The 16,870-nt window shown below is 37.3% G+C and overlaps 1 protein-coding gene and 1 long non-coding RNA gene across 2 annotated transcripts; one reads left to right on the top strand and one right to left on the bottom strand.

Annotated features, from left to right (window-relative positions):
* Nucleotides 1–102: 102 nt before the first annotated feature.
* Nucleotides 103–5,398, bottom strand: arsa (arylsulfatase A). The gene is made up of 8 exons (XM_044124199.1): nt 5,112–5,398; nt 4,231–4,471; nt 3,924–4,142; nt 2,859–3,028; nt 2,086–2,210; nt 1,732–1,859; nt 1,528–1,630; nt 103–744 (listed from the first exon to the last, which is right to left on the bottom strand). The coding sequence occupies exons 1-8, from the start codon at nt 5,330–5,332 to the stop codon at nt 449–451; spliced, it is 1,503 nt and encodes a 500-aa protein (XP_043980134.1). The 5' UTR covers nt 5,333–5,398; the 3' UTR covers nt 103–448.
* Nucleotides 5,096–10,819, top strand: LOC122835278. The gene is made up of 4 exons (XR_006371292.1): nt 5,096–5,323; nt 8,215–8,349; nt 9,454–9,534; nt 10,448–10,819. It is a non-coding gene; the product is annotated as an uncharacterized LOC122835278 (long non-coding RNA).
* The last annotated feature ends 6,051 nt before the right edge of the window (nt 10,820–16,870 follow it).

Below are 16,870 nucleotides of genomic sequence, written 5' to 3'. Positions count from 1 at the left end.
AATTAAGAAAAATTGCAAAACAACAACAAATAAAATAAAAAAAATCACTCTGCCTTGTCATGGGTTTGGTCTTATGAATAAAATATATGCTTGATGTCTGAAACTTTTTTGTCGTCTTTATTGAGCTTCACAGAAATTTTATTATGTAGGAATGTTAAGGTGAACAATTTTGTACAAATATTCAAACATTTGTGTTCAAGTTGGAGAACATACAGTACTAAAAGATGTCAATATTAATCAGTAGAAAATTTTCTCATTGAGGAAAACATTACAGTATTCTTTTTTCAAAAAGAAGAGGAGACATATTCTTCAGAAGCTAAAGGAATATTGATTAGTGCAAAACGCCACATGGCCTTAATGTCTTCTGATCTTTAGATTTTATAAGTTCAGTGCAGTATGTGTCCTCCCACCTTGTCTTCACAAACTCCTCCTAAGCCCTCACCACCAATCAGCAGTGGCAGCAGGTGGGCTTGGGATAACACTCTGGATTGCAGCAGGGCTCAAGAGCCGGGTTCTGTCCCTTGGATATCTGGCTTTCGCCAAAGACCATGGTCGCCTCAAACTCCGCCTTGACTTTCTTTATCTGCACCAGCACGGCTTGGATGTCAGGTCTCTCGTCCAGAAGAAGAGGGTAGTGCTCCGAGGGGTCGGCCTCCAGGTCAAAAATGAGAGGTGGATCATGGGCCTTTAAGACCGCAAACTCTGAACAATCTTGGTCAGGGGTGGTGGAACTATGGGTGGCGCCTAATAGGAAAAACCATAAAAGAAATCCCCAAGTTTCAGATGAACTGCATAACTATTGGGTTTTTCTTTCTTAAAATATGCTATTGCTTATGTTTGAAAAAAAAGAAATAAATAAATATATTAGTAATATAAAATGATGTGCTGCTCAAATACAGTACAGACCAAAGGTTTGGACACACCTTCTGTAGATCTGACAAATTAATTAATTTTTTACAATTTGTCATTATACTAGCACAAATTTCAGTTAAATTTATTGGGAATTCATAATAGACCAACATAAAATATTTTACCACACTCTTGCCTTGTCTTTGTTCTCTTTATTTTCTCAGTCTAGCCATTTTTAAAATCTATTTTCTAGAATGGGAATGTGGGTGAATTTTCTTTGAAAATACTTGCTTCATATGTTTAAGAAAAGACAAACACTTTGTGCAATACCTAATATTTACCATTTTAAGAACATTTTTATTTGTCAAAATATTGTCCTAATTAACATCTTTCTGCAAATACAGCAAGCAGGACACAATTGTACCATTCCTAAATTGCTACTGTGGGCCAAAAAAATCTTTTTTGAGGATCACAGATGGCCTTTAGAATGATTTGACATCTCTGCTTTATTCTTAATTTCTATAGTTTTTGACCTCTATTTATAGCAACATTCTCAACATTCCCTTCAGTAAAGCTCATTAAAGTAAAGGATTGTACATGTCAGTTGGACATGTTTCTAAATATGATAAGATGATATGATATGAGAAAAGCTTAGACTCTGTGTGCTTTGGGTTCTACCTCTTGTGTAAAAGTGGGCCTTGTACTTTCCCAATCTTACGGCAAACAGGCCGTATTTTTTATTAGGATCTGTGGGGTAGAACATCATTGCCTCCCTTTTACTCTACAAAACAGAGAATGAGATCAAAGACACACATTATGCTTAAGTCAGCCTGGTTTAAAAATCCTTCTTTGATTAAAGTACACAGAGGACACAGCTGTCACCTTTCCTTTGTGAAAGAGGAGATCTGACATATCAAATCCATCCAGTATAACCGGGGGAAGCTTGGCTCCAGCCAGACTTGCAATGGTTGGGAAGATATCCAGAGTGCTAGCCATCTCATGGGTCACCCCTTAACGGAAACAGTCCAGAAACAGAGCTGCTCTTAATACAGTCTTATTACAATAAATACTTTCATACTGGTTAGCGATGACTATGAAGATAAAAACAAAATTAAGCCTATAAGTCTGCTCATAAATATAGTCATAAGGTAATTTATGATGTGTGATTAAAACCAGAAAAACATCAGACATTTTTTAAGAGATAAGAAGAGGTAGTTTCACTTTTAGTGTCCTTACCTGCTTCGATGACCCCTGGCCAGAATGCAATGGCTGGCTCCCTCATGCCTCCATCATATGTTGTACCTTTGCCACATCTCAGTGGGCCTGAATTTCCACCACGCGACATACGCATCAGTTCTGGCCTACACACACAGGAACAATACTCTGTTTAATTATATCAAACATTGCTGAGATTGTTTACACGTTTTCAGTCTCTTGTGGGTAGACAGGCTTATATTACAGGAGAACAGCTCTCTGTAATCAATGCTTCTGTAATTTGCGAGTGATTCTGTAACATTAGAAATCACATGTTTTGAGGGTTTCACTTCTCCTTCTTGCTCTATAAAAAGTATGTCTGTCAGTTCATAGCACAAAACTTCCTTAAATGCTTTTTTCCCAGCTATGCTGCAAGAACATGTTTTTAATCATTAGTTCAAGTTATTTTATGTGGCTAAGTTGATCGGTGGATTCTCATTCTCAGAATAGAGCAAAAGCCATCTAATGTATCACTCTACCTCCATAATGGATCTGCCTTAGCAGTACATGAGAGTTATATTATTCCTAAACCATTTTCAAGTGAGAGATGAACATCACCACTCAAAACAATGGCAAAAATGAAAGGCCAGTCCTTGTTATATTTTTTAAGACATACTACAACAGTGGGTTGCATTTTTTAAACACAGTAAGAGAAAAAGGATAGGTACTTCTGTATTATTGTCGAAATCTCTGCAAAAAACGTATATGTCTTTAACATCTCTACTCTTCTTAATTTCTTTACCACTACAACCAACCCATTGTCAGCAGTGAAGAACACAAGTGTGTTGTTGGCCACGCCCATCTTTTCCAGGGTTGTTATTAGGTTTCCTATTGTGCTGTCAAACTCAAAAAGGGCATCACCAAATGGACCTCTCAGAGAGTGACCTGCTGCTCTGGTACCAGCATACTGAGGATAGTGAGTGTGCTGTAAGAAAAGCATGACGGAAAATGTAATTAAAGCATTATGTAGCACAAATATAGCTAAAAAATATGAGATACTATGTTTATAGAAAAAATGTATACTACAGATCTTAAAATACATTTGGTCATGTTGGAATAGTAAAACTTTCTTGCAGTTAAATGAGAATAATACTATGTTTAGTTTGAGCAAACTCTCAAAACAGAAAAAAACACTTGAAGAGGAAAAACTCATGAAGCTGAGTCTGCATAAAAGTATCAAAAAAGAAAAAGTTGTCTTTTTATGTTACTAAAAGTTTTATGGAGGCAACAGGCAAATGACGGGAAAAACAAATGAGTTTGTTGCAAAAAAGTAATGTTTGATTTGTAACAAATTTTTTTCAACTTACAGTAACTCAGAAAAATCTTTAATTTGAAAGACTTCTCAGTTCAATGAACTAACAATAGTTCCACAGTTTTAATAGAGACAGGTCTAGCACAGACCTCGTCGACATGCGTCAGTTAAATGTTCAAAGCCTGATCTTTTTACTATGATGCAATGCATCTTTTGGCTTCAGTCAGACTGCAAACCATTGAAGATTTAGCCTACGTTCATGTGACAGAGACTCAGTGATTACAACAGTTATTAGAGATGATGAACACTAAAAATTTAATGAATGATCTAATTTTTGAAGCTCAATGTTGGGCTTTATTAGCTGTAAATGTGGAAAAGTAAAGGATTGGAAAACATAGTTCTACACATAATATAGCAATAATCATTCAAATTAAACTTTTTGGATTGAGTTATTGAAATTATTTAGTGATTCAATGACAATTATATTATTATTTACCCTTTCACTGTCTGCAACATAACTGTACTAGAAAAAAATTATTCTCAGATCTCAGATTGTTTTATTACTTACATGTGATGGGTAGTACAGAAAGAAAGGCTGATTTTTCTTGACAGATGTGATTATAAAATTGGTTGCAAAGTTGCTGTACGCCTTTTCCAGATCAAGGAAGTTGACTGGTTGCTGCTTGATCTTGTCATTATGGACCAAAGGGACGGTTACTACTCCAACATCACACACTCCAAAACACTTGACATCTGGAGGGAAACAGGTCAGGTTGTGGCATGGCCCCTGAGAGAAAAGCAGATTTAGACACAGGTCATTTCAAATTTCTTTTTCTTTTTTTTTTTTTTTCTTTTTTAGGTTTTGAAGCACTAACCTGGTCATGAGAGTATGGGATTCCCAAGTACTGGTCAAACCCTTGTTCAGTTGGGAGAAATTTTCCATTGGCTCCATAGCCTAAGTGCCACTTCCCCACAGCAGCTGTGGCATAACCCAAAGGTTTCAACACCTCTGCAATGGTGGTCTCATTCAATGGGAGACCCCCAATGGAGCCTGGGTAAAATACACCTGGAAAGATGCCTGAGCGGGTCTGGTAGCGACCTGTCAGCAATGATGCCCTGAGAAGCAAGCAATGCAACAGAGGTAGTTAGTTAATGCAATGCTATAGGACATCTTTTAATAATGCAAGGAAATTAAAGCTGCAGAACGGGACAGAACTGGTATCCCAAACACTTGTTATATTATCAAATTAAAGTTGCGCAGCAACCTCGTTCGGCCCTCGCAGCAAGCGCCGCTCCCGGCCTATACGCCACCGCGGAGGTTCCACCACTGCCGCCCACCCGCCACCACAGAAGCTGTCACGCATTTTCCCCGCCTGATCGCCCTACAGGCGACACACATGAATGCGTTCGGCAGCACTCCCCAACAACTCACAAAAAATCTGGTGCAGATCGGTCCATTTACGGCGGATATATAGCTGATGGATTAACCTAGGGGGCGCAGTGTAGTCAAATTACATTTCAAAACTTTTGAGCTCTTTAGAGGTGAACACAGGTCTTACATTTCGAGTTTGGTGCCAATCGGATCATCTATGTGTGATTTAAAGACAATCGTATGAATATGACGAGGGTCTGATATTTGCCATTTGGCCACGCCCACACGGTTCAGCCAGCATTGACAGAAGTCATCGCCTCATCATTTTAAGGGAGTTAACAATAAATTGCTTGTTGACCAGCTTGTCATAAAGCGGTGGGGTACCTCGAGGGGCTGCAGACCGGACTGGTGCAGTAAAAATCTGTAAATCGAAGTCCTCCGGCTGCTAGGCGGTCCAGGTTAGGGGTCAGTGAAGTAGGGTGTCCATAACAGCCCAAGTCCCCGAATCCCAGATCATCTGCGAAGATGAGCACAAAATTCGGTGGTGAAGCAGAGCAAATGGACAAAACATAGAGAACAAGGAAGGTGAAGAGCAGGTAAGCCATGCTGTGCTCTAACTCTGAAAAGAAAAGGAAGTCACTTCCAAAACAAAATCAGTGCGGCGTTTGTGGTGCCTCGGAAAAAGTCGAGAACATTTTAAATGATGCAAATTATTTAAAATGTTCCATGGTAAATTACAGACACCGGGATTAACTAACATTACAAATGTGTTTACGTTAGTTACCAGAGATTTCCATCTGTATTTAACTAAGCTTATTCGTGCACTAAAAATAATTAAATTGCATTTACAAATGTTTCGCTGACGCTGATGAAGAACATAAAAATAGAGAGTTGGCGTTGAATTTTAAATTAATGTTAAAAATCCCTGTCCAATAGTAAGGTAAGGATTTAAAATATCTTTAAAAGAAAATATACCAAGCTTCCTAGAGATTTATCTTTTTTCCAGTGAAGCAACAAACCAAGTCACATGGTTGTTCACGGTAGTTTTGAGCACGTGACGTCATAGATTGATGGGAAATGTAGTTTTTTTCCGCATAACTAGACTGGACAAAGTAGATAAACTAGTTTTTCCTGGTCCTGTCTGCCAAGCATTTTGATTTTATCCATGCATACCAACCATACTTTTGACAGCTGGGTTTCTTCTTGTTCTAGAACAGTCCAGAATGTTTGCCCCCAAATACACATGCATGTTGTACATTTGTAAATTAACCTACTCAACTGCATATTTCCTTTGGACTGGGGTTTTTATTTTATTTTTAGTTACACAATATTTATGTTGAAATTTTGCCCTTACTTTACAGTATTTTTATTTTTTATTCAGTTTTTTATTTATTGCTTATTTTAGCCTTTGTTTTAATCCACTTGCTTTGATGGCCTTTAATTTTGCTGCTGCTGCACACTAAAGAATGTTTCTATTCTGCTCTATTGGTTCCCCAAGTCATTATCGACTGTGAAGACCTTCTCCCTGAATCTCAAGCAAATTAAATTCTGCTGTTCTCCACTCTTCCATCAGACTCTGGGATTTTGATTTCAAACTGGAATACAAAATGTACTTTTATCTGAAAAATGCATACAACATAATTGTACATACTTGCTACAAAAACTTCCTGTGGAAACATCCATACACAACCAGCATAACTAGTGTTGGGACACAGAAATACACAGATTTACACCCACCTCCACTCAGACACAAGGTTGAGAGCCCTTTCACAGTTTTAGCTGCTTCACTCTACTGGTTCTGCTTGATCCGCGTCACAGACAACAGTTTTCATTTACTATTCATGAAAAGGTCAGAGCAGTCATCCCCATACTGAAACACACTAAAGACAGATCTAGGGAGCTGCATGAGCTCTTATTTATGCCCAGTGGCTCTCCTTATTCTTCTTCATGAAATGTTTACTCCTCCAATGAAAAACAACCTCACAGGTAATTAATGGATTCAAAACCTTAACAGTAATTATTCATCGTTTGCTCCTATTTATGGCAGCCACTATGTTTTCTAGTAAAGGCTAATGGAGTAATTATTAATTCATCTTCCAGGTGGTCTTACTGAGTATGAAATCTTTAATAGTCGTCCTTGTTTTAAATAAGACTTCTGTTCAGAAATACGGGAGTCTCCTTTGCAACGCTCCACAGTCACATCATTCTCTGCAGAGATGTTTCTACGAGTCTGTCTTTGAGAAGATTAGAAGAGCGGAGCTCCAACTGTGAAATAGTTCTTCAAAAAGAGACTGTGATGTTTCCTTTGTTGTTCCTGCATGCCCCGGCTAATTCCTTTTCATCCTCTCTGCGTGCACAGTGTACATAACTGCAGATGTTTAATGGTAGCCTAACAGATCACAATATACACAATTGTATGGAGGTCGAGAAACACAAAGATGCATGCATCAAATTTATGCTGATAAAATCCTCTCTTTGAAACCACAAAGTATTTTACTTGAAAAAGAATAGCAGAAAATAAATGCAATGTTAAAATTACACCCATTCTGTCTTTTTAGATACTTTATTTCTCCACACTCGTATTCCTCTCTCCCACCTTCCACAATTTACACACACATAAATTCACAAATGCACAGCGGCTTTTAAATCTAGGTTATCACTGTGGAGAGATGTGAAAGTGAATGATAAATCAAAAGCATCAATTTCCCCAAGGTTAGATTGTGGCAGTGGACAGCATGTAAGCCAAATGAAAGGTAGACGAAGGCACAAACCGTTGTATATGACTTTAGAAGACATTGCAATGGCACAAATTAATTTCTAAAGTTATTTCTGCCATAGCCACAGCTACTGGTCACCTAACTCATCCTACAGCCAACATTAAAATGTCAACATCAATTGTTTGTTATTAGGATTTGCTTTCTCAATTTCATAACAGAGTAATCAGGCCGGAAACCCCACAAAGCCTGTATTTGAGAATAACAAGTGCACGGTTCATTTAAATCATATCTCTCTTTTGTTCTCACAATAGGCCACCCTGTGCACATGCAGGGATGTACCTTTTTCAGTCCTCACCATCTCATCTCCTCACTGATGCTTGCTTCTGAAAATACACAAAGTAAACAGGCCTTGTATTCTTTCTACATTCCAAAATCATCTGTGACATCCAATTCTGCACATGCCCATGACTTCTGCACCACACTGTCAATGGTCTATTTCTCTTGTGTTTGTGGAATTGGCCATATGTCGGCCTGAATCAGTGAAAAATTGTGGACTAAAGCATCACCAACGGGCTTAGCTTTATTCAAGAGGAAAGCAAAATATTAGATGAGTAGGGTGAACAAAAGAGTTAATTCTAGGCAGATCGTGGAGAATTTGGATACAAAAGGAACCTGTTAATTACTTGGGTTGGAGGTTATGATGATGTGCTTATTACAGAAAGTTGAATTATTCTTATCCATCCATTGTCTGTACTTATTTATTCTTGCAGGTCTGCAGAAGGGCTGGTGCCTATCTTCAAAGAGTGTCAGTGTTGTGAGTCCAGTCCAGTTTATTGTCCATGTGAACTACCCAAGAGTTCACTATCTTAAGGTTCACTGCCTGGATGTTCACCGGCATCAGTGAGGTGAGTCTGCGCCTGCAGAAGTTTATACCAGCTCTTCGGTATAGCAGTTTAACCAGGTTTTGGTTCTGATGGCACTAGTCCACAAACTCCTGAGTCCGTGGTCTGTACTGTGAGTTGTCCTTACATGTGATGAGGCCAACTAAAGTCTTCAGATAACTTTTCCAGGTCGCAGTGTGTGAAGTTGATGGAAAGGCCTGCAGTGAAGATGACAGCACAGTTCCCTGCAGGGCTCCCGTACTGCTGACCATTCTGTGAGATACTCAGCCCTATGCCCTCACATACTTAGGGTAGCCAATGAGGTAGTTCAGTATCCAACATCTCCTTTAGTTACTGTAGTTTCACTGTGCTTATGAGGAAGATGAATTAAACACCATCTAACAATGCAGATGAGCAAAATCAAACAGGACTTACTTGCCCATCAGCAAAGCCACAGGCTGATTGCTTCAATTTCATGCAGCATTGATGCCATAACTACTGCAAAATGAGAACCAGCTCAGTACTGTATACTGTATGTACATACAGCACAGTACATAGATGGACATACGTTTGACTAGGCCAACATTTAAAATATGTAATTTATTGCTCTTATGCAACATTCTCATTTTCTGGAAAACTGAATTTTGAGGTTTCATTCACTGTATATCATTTTGAGTAATAGTATCAAATGTAATAAATGTTTAAAAAGCATACATCTCTTTATAATAAATGCACTGTAATTTGAAATTTTCGTGGAAGTTCGATTGTTTGCTTTATGCACACATACATTAATGATTATTTTAAAGGCGTTTACATGCACTTAGCTAGTGTATTCAGGCAGATGGAGATGTAGGTGCAAATAAAAACGGCACAGATGATATAGAAAACAAAGTCCACCTAAACAGATGATAAAAAACAGAAACCTGCAGGAAAGTCTCAGTCCTCTCCTCTCCTTACCCCCTTTGTTTCTGCCTATGATTTGTTCATAGCTTACTGCAAATTTGGTTTCACAACAGATGCACAAAGGAATTTTCTGGAAGACAAAGGAGCAAAGAAGCAAATCGGTGTGAAAAACAGTTCTCAGTTATTTTCTCTTTATTTCTTTGTCTTTCTTTGTCATTTGACAAGGTGTCGACCGTGTGAACCTGTGAGCTAAACTGTGAAGTGCCATGCAGACGTGTCAGTGGAAGTCAACATGACATGGTGCAGGTAGGCCTGTTTAACACAAGTGGGCGCCATTAGATCACAGTTCCTCTTGGCTACTTTAATCGATGGATACTGATAGACTCTCCAAGAGGAAATATAATGTATTCAAATAATTGCTCCAGTTCAGCAGACATTGTCTTGTAAATCCCTCCTTCTTGACAATACTATTAGATTTACTCAACATAAAGTAAGCCTTTGCTGGACAACTGATATTTGTAGTATTTGTTTAATTGCAGTGCTGCAGTTATCAAATTAGCTTTTTCTTGTGGTAAATTTTCTCAGAGCCACAAATACAGACATATAAATGAGCATAACTTCTATTATTGTGTCCTCATGTGAATGTACTTAAGCATCCAGCTTTAAATTATCCACTGTGATAGTAATGAATACAAGCAACTTGTACAAAAATGATTGTATATTTGTGGGTTTTAATTTAGAATTACCAAACAAATCATGTCTCGTTATAATAAATAACAGTTATTGCGCACATTATCACCACATAATAAGAAAATCCTCAAACTGAATGCAGATTTAATCCCTCATTACATTTAATGCAATAGGAGATTTTTCTCACAATCTGCTGCTTAAGTAGGAATCAGCCTGTGTTCTAATTATCTGTGCTACCCATTAATCCGTCCGACCTTGGTGTAATGCACATGCCCACATAGATGCTACGTTACATGTTGCTTACTCAGCTGGTTTCTTATCAATACGTCCTACCTGTGCACTAGAACTGACAGATAGACATAACTACGGAAGAAGATTAGGGCCACTGAAAAAAAAGTCTGAATTCTTTTTTTCAGTGGCCTTTATTCTCTTCCGTACATAGCTATCTATCCATGCTACGGTAGGAAAATCTGACTAGGTAGCACAGATAGTCAGAACACTGGTACACTCTCAGTCATTGTTATTCCAGCTCCTGAGCAGAGGGACCTGCAATAGAAAACATCCTGGCAAATAGAGGTACGTTGGCACAATAGAAGCTGGATCAGAGCACCAAATTATGCAATGAAATCTGACAGGCCTCCATGGAGCAACATGAGCTGAAGAACTCATAAATGTTTGAGAACCAGCTGGGGCAGTATGCTCTTTTGTCAACGTTCTCAACTCACACAGCAACACACTTACTGAACCAAATGCAGTGAAGATATTATGGTCAAATGAAGTGTTCTTGGATTTCTTCCTCAGTTACACTAATTCTCAAACAGTCATTTATATGTGGAAACACCTACATTTACACTCATCATTAATAAGCAAGAATGTCATAATAAACTTGTTTATTAATTGGGCTGTTGATTCATTTGAATTATTCTTTTTCTAGGACTGAATAAATTTTAAATTTTCTTTTAAATCAAATTGTTAAAATTTCAAAAAGATTGAAGTCTGGATTTTGGGAAGAATATTCTAGAAATTTAATGTTAACATACTCTATTGATTTTTTTTTCAACTGATATGTGGTTGGGATCATTGTCTTGAAGAAAAACGTATTACTTTTAGCCATCTGAGAATGTACATAATGTAACCAACTAAAAAACATATAACTGCAAAATAAAAAAAACACAATATACAAACTACAGGAATACCAGTATTTCTCACCACACTAGGCATTTTTTTACATCATCATGAGAGAGTGTGGAGCAAAAAGGAAGAATCTGCTTTAAAATGGAAATGCTATAAAAAAAAATGCATCAGTCCATATAGACAAACAAAATGCCATCTGTAAAAATGTTTCAGGTGGGAACTATTTGACCATCATGGCATTAACTATGTTTGGAGGTGTCGATGTGAGTCTTTGAATTCAGTTCAATTCAATTCAGTGACACACTTTGTAATAATTCCTCCTCTTAAATGATTATGCAGTAACAATAACATTTGCTCCCATCAAATTGTTTACTTTGCAGCAATCCACTATACTCAGCATGCATGCGGCGACACTGGAAAAGAAAACACGCTTTTAACAGGAAAAATGTTTCCTTCTCATTTTGAGTGTCCATATCTCCCGACCAACGCAGGTTTGGAAACACAGAGCATACTTTACATCATAAACAAATGAACAGAAACACTGGTCCAGGAGTATTTTTTTTAAGCAAAAAGTAGAGTTAATGCAGCAGCTCTTTTAGTGGCTTCATTTACAGCTCATTCCAGAGCCAGTTGTATGTTCACACAGAAAAATGACCTTGAACACACAGAAAGACTCATTTTGGAATAGAAAAAACAGACTAGCAATAAGTTTTGGAAAGGTTCAAACCTCAGCCACAGTGAATGGTTTTTGGGCTGTATTTAAAACCACTATCCATGCCAGGAAATAAAACAAATGAACTGAGGCTGGCAATGTCTAATTGAAAGAGTGGTCAAATATCCAGTCTTGTGGTCAAATATTGATCTGGCCAATTACAACTGGCTGTCAGTGTGGGAGCATGTGTGCATGTATGTCAGTTTTTGTATAAACTCCTTCTTCTCCCTCTGTGGTAATCATAACCTAACTTTGTAACCTTTTTCTCTACAACGGCAAAGAAATGTTATAAAGAGAGGCAGCTGGATCACCTTCATGCCCATTGCCGTCCTTCAACTAGCCTCCGGCTGTCGCCTGTCACAACAGTGCAAAGCTGCTTCCTCAAGTGATTTATTCCATTTCAAACTGACTCTTACATCACCTCTGCTCTTGTTATGGCAAAAGCGGGACTTTAGCTAGATACAGAGATGACTGGAGATTAGCTGGCTTTTCCAAGTGAGATAACATTTGCCGAATTTGATGTTTCTTCTCTAACGGAGATGTGAACAAAAGGCTATTGTTAATGTTACACAAATGTTTGACATGCGATAAAATGTGAAGCTTTATTTTGATTCCTTTGTGCATTTTTAACTAACCTTGAGATGGGTTGAGTTTGTCCTCAGGGATAAAAATATTCTGCTTTGTCTGTAAACAACACTGTCTGAATTCATTATAATCTGTCAAGACAGTTTTTTATGCAAAGGCTGCTGTTGAAAGCAAATGAGAAATTTCAGCATTTTGTGACTCAGATTTTGAAATGTCATCATTTTTGATTCTAAACATTCATATTCAGCTCTCTGACCTTCATGAAACTTTGAACATGTTTTGCCTTCCTCTCTGTTGCCTTCTCGTTCTCTGCACATATGTGGCCTTAGCGTTATCCTGGGCCTCAAAAATGTTTCCGCTTAATTTTTCTATGCTTTGTCATAGGAAAACTGCAAACCTTAAAGTAAAGTTTTGGACTTCATAAATGCAAAGTGAAACATAGTTTTGAATATTTACCATATCCTTACAAGAAGGAATCTCAAAAGTGTGGTACATCTTCTGTTGAACACATTTCCTCTGGTCGGATGAGAGACAAAAACAGTTTTGGTTTGCAAAATAATATATATGTGGGGGAAACTAATGCGTCATCTGTTCAATGAAAGATTGTGGTGGCAGCATCATGCTTGGGATATATTTTTCTTGAGCAAGGACAGGGAAGCTGGAAAGAGCTGATGAAGACAACTGGAGATAAATAGAGAACATTCCTGGGAAAAATAAAAAAAAAACAGCCTGCAAAAGACTTGAAACTGGTGTGACTCACCTCCCCACAGGACCACAACTTCTTATCATTACAGCCAGAACTCAGATGAAAAATTTTAGATCAAAGTATAATCATATACAATGGCTCATCCAAAGTCCAGACTTTGACTGAGAATTTGTCACAAGTGTTGATATACAATGTGACTGAGAATAAGATATTTTAAAAAATAATCAGCTAACAGCCTCTGCTCATCTGGTAGAGATATGTCACAAAAGTCTTGCAGCTGTCATTGCATTAAAAGGTGGTTCTACTGTACAAAGACTACTTCCACAAGGTCGTGACTAAGGAAGATGAAGTTAAATGCCAAATTCAGTGTAATCTTAGTCGTTCATGCATTACTTTATTTCAGTCTTTTACTTAAAATTTCAAATAAGATTTTACAGTGCAAAATATTAAAGGGGTATGGAAATGTGTGCAACACATCGCTTCACAAATTATTCATCATGAAAGAACAAACTGAATTTTAACAGATGTAAACAGTAAAGCATCTTCTGCAGAAGTTGTAAAGAAATCAGCCAAGACATTTTGTTTCACCATGCCATATCTTTCCAAGGTTACAGTCCTGTGGTAGATCCCTCCTAATGACTTTCCTGCTACAGTGTTAAAGCAAAAAGCCTGAGCTGACTTCATGATTGAGGGTTTATCTAGATTGACTGTCAGGAGATGTAACTTCCTCTGCAGCTCATTCTGAGAACAGGGAGGATCTGATAAAGTTAGGAACAGATAATATGCTAATAAAAAGCCAAGAGACTTTATGAGTAAAAAGTTCTATTCCTAAGGTATTGTTAGAATGGCCCTTAGCGGCTGGTTTACAGAGGAGTCTTGAGGCAGAGAAATAGTGCAGACCAACCAGGTGTTTATTCTCCAACATTTAACACATAGACAATCCTGCTTACAACGGCCATGGGTCTCAGTAACAGCCACACCTACCAACCTGCAATGTGGCCAACATGCAGGTTTTTATAGTCCCTGGCTGCTCCAATTAACAACCCCACCAAGAAACAGGGTAGGACAAAATACCTATACACAAACAATCTTGACAAAACAACCAAATCTTCAGCATAATAATACAAACACCCTTCATTTTTAAGCAGCCATTTAATTTCTAAAATACCTTTCTATAAATATAAATCCAATCCTTAAACTTCTAAAATGCATAGTTCCATCGCTCCCCCTCTTCCATCTGCATTTGGTCTCTTCTGGAACCTTTATAAGGTGTTAAGGCCCCCAGGGAATCTTTTAGCCTGAACACCCTGCAGAGGAAGAGACAGCGGTAAGTTATATCTACACTAACATTTCATTGTATTTTAAACAGTTACAAGACCCATCCATTTGTTTGTTTTATTTTACAGGACACCATCAGTTCCAGCTGAGATGCCACTGCATAAAAACACACAAACAATAAAATACTTCAATCTGTATCTGTCTCTTATCATTCAACCCCTTTAAATGTTTTCATCCAAGTAATGAAGACCCTCATTACAGGTATGTAGCCTACAGAGAGCTATGTTTAATTTGTTATTTCTTGAGCAGTTGAAGTGTTACCAATTGCTATTTTTAACAAGAACACTTTGTAGTATAATTTTTTTTCAACAGTGGCTTAATAATGTGAGAGACAATGCAGTGGTGCATAGCAATAGTATTGTTGCGTTTCTATATGAGAAGCAATACTGAACAAATTAAAGTACTACAGTTCAAGAGACTGAAAAAAAATGGGGTTAAGTTAAATAGAGAATAAACAGTTATAAAAAGTTGCTTCATTCTGTAAAGAAGAAAAAACAATTAAGGTTTAAACATTAAGAAAAAGTTGCAGCTTTTAATGAACTATGTCAAATGAATATATATACACCCTGTACTGTTATAAAAATGCATCATACTATGATTTTTCTTTTGATGGTTTGTGGTGTTTTAGTTTAATAGATTTAGTATAGTAGATGCAAACACACAAATTCCACTGAAATCCTTTCATTAATTTAATTGTGCGGCGTTCAAACACCAAATTAAAACATAATGTATGATGATTTACGAGACAAATGAAAATAATTTTCTTTTCATCACACTTTAAAGCAATTTGCATAGTTTCAGGGAAAAAGCTGCAAAACTATGCTTTTTGTATTAATTTGACAGCATCCTGGTCCTTGCACACTTCCTAAAGCAGCCTCTGTTTTTGTTTAGAAGTGTTCAACAATCAGATGAGTTCAAATACAAAAAAAAAGGTGGTAATGGGAGTTTACAGATATACATACTTTTATATACAATTTTGCATGCTAGCTTGGTTCTATACAGTGCTTTAATTTGTTGCTTTTCAATTTTCTTACTGCATAAAGTGTCTTCTCTGACTTCGGTCATGGAGAAGAACATAATTTTCCACTTTATATCCAACTCCAGCGCTGTTTAGATTTAATCACATGAAAATCACTCGGTAAAAAGAGATAATATGAACAATAAGCCGGTATAAAGTTTCTAATTACAGTCTTCAAACAAAGTTTGCATGACAATCCATTAGATACATCGCTTTGAGGAGTCCTTACAGAGCCTAATCGCTCTCTTTGTTAAATGGGTATTTAGGCTATCGTGCTTCATATCTGTTCTGATACGACGGCGTTCCCGGGGTCGGCCTCCAAGCAAATCTTGGCTCTTGAATCAATTACCACTCCAGTGCCCACAAACCCAGATCCCATTTCTCTGTGTCACGCTCGATAAAACCTATTCCTTTTCTTTCCACACACTGTCCATCTTTCAGTGCTGGAACTGCTTTTCATTTGTCTCATAGATCTTTAAAGTGTTGTCCATTTCACATTTTGTGAATTGACTCAGCTGCTCTAAGATAATTCCTGGGAACACAAATGTCTTAAATTTGGACGAGCCATGCAATTTTAAAAACTGACAGCAAAAATACACAAATGAGTAAGTAAAATATATTTATTGTACCTATCTGACACTTCTCAAAAAAGCCAAGCAGTTGCAGCAGCAGTCAAAACACTGAAAGTTCTGTTTTTTCTATCCCAGTGAAAACTTGGATAGAAGTATTAAACTGGTGTAGACTCTAAAGAGCATGACCTATTTTCACATTTTCACACAGTACAAATCTCATGTACATGAGGCTTGCTTAATTATTGGGGTGATTGCACTCCTGTGGTTTAGTCTTACTGTCAAAATTTAATGTGATTGAATTTCTAACTTTTATATTTGGCAAAGGCAATTTTATTTAGAAATGAAAATTTGCTTAGCACTGTAACTATGCTGTTCTGCTTATGTTGTGGTGTGGAAAAGTCTTTGCCTCTTTACAAATTTCTTCTACTTGTGTTTGTCACTTAAAACAGGCAAACATAACTGGAGTACATACAAACAAAAAGTTTCCAAATGATGAAGACTGCATTATGTTTTTGTCTTAAATGAAAATGTTTTGAAAGATATGTAAGACAAGCAGAAACAAGAAATCTGTAACCTCTAAAAATATTATTTTTTTAAATAAAGCTATGTTTTGTTAAATAATTATGAATACATATTATGAAGAATAGCAAAATAATAAAAAGCATGTCTCCCAGCTCACATTATTCATTCAAGAAAATGACCAATAAAACTCCACTGATTATGCGCTTCCTGAGTTGTAAGTGATCAACTTTTGCTGAGGCAGCAGCCACAGCTGCCCAGAAACTCTCTGTAGAGGTGTATTGTCCTTCCACATTGTAAATCTCACATTTAAGATAGACCCACTAGTGCCCAGCACAATTTAGGCGAGCAAAAGAAAGAGCCCAGGT

The sequence above is a fragment of the Gambusia affinis genome, linkage group LG08 (assembly GCF_019740435.1).
Source record: "Gambusia affinis linkage group LG08, SWU_Gaff_1.0, whole genome shotgun sequence".
Lineage (NCBI taxonomy): Eukaryota > Metazoa > Chordata > Actinopteri > Cyprinodontiformes > Poeciliidae > Gambusia > Gambusia affinis.
The sequence above is the reverse complement of the archived record's forward strand: the minus strand, read 5'-3'. Positions and strand labels throughout refer to the sequence as shown.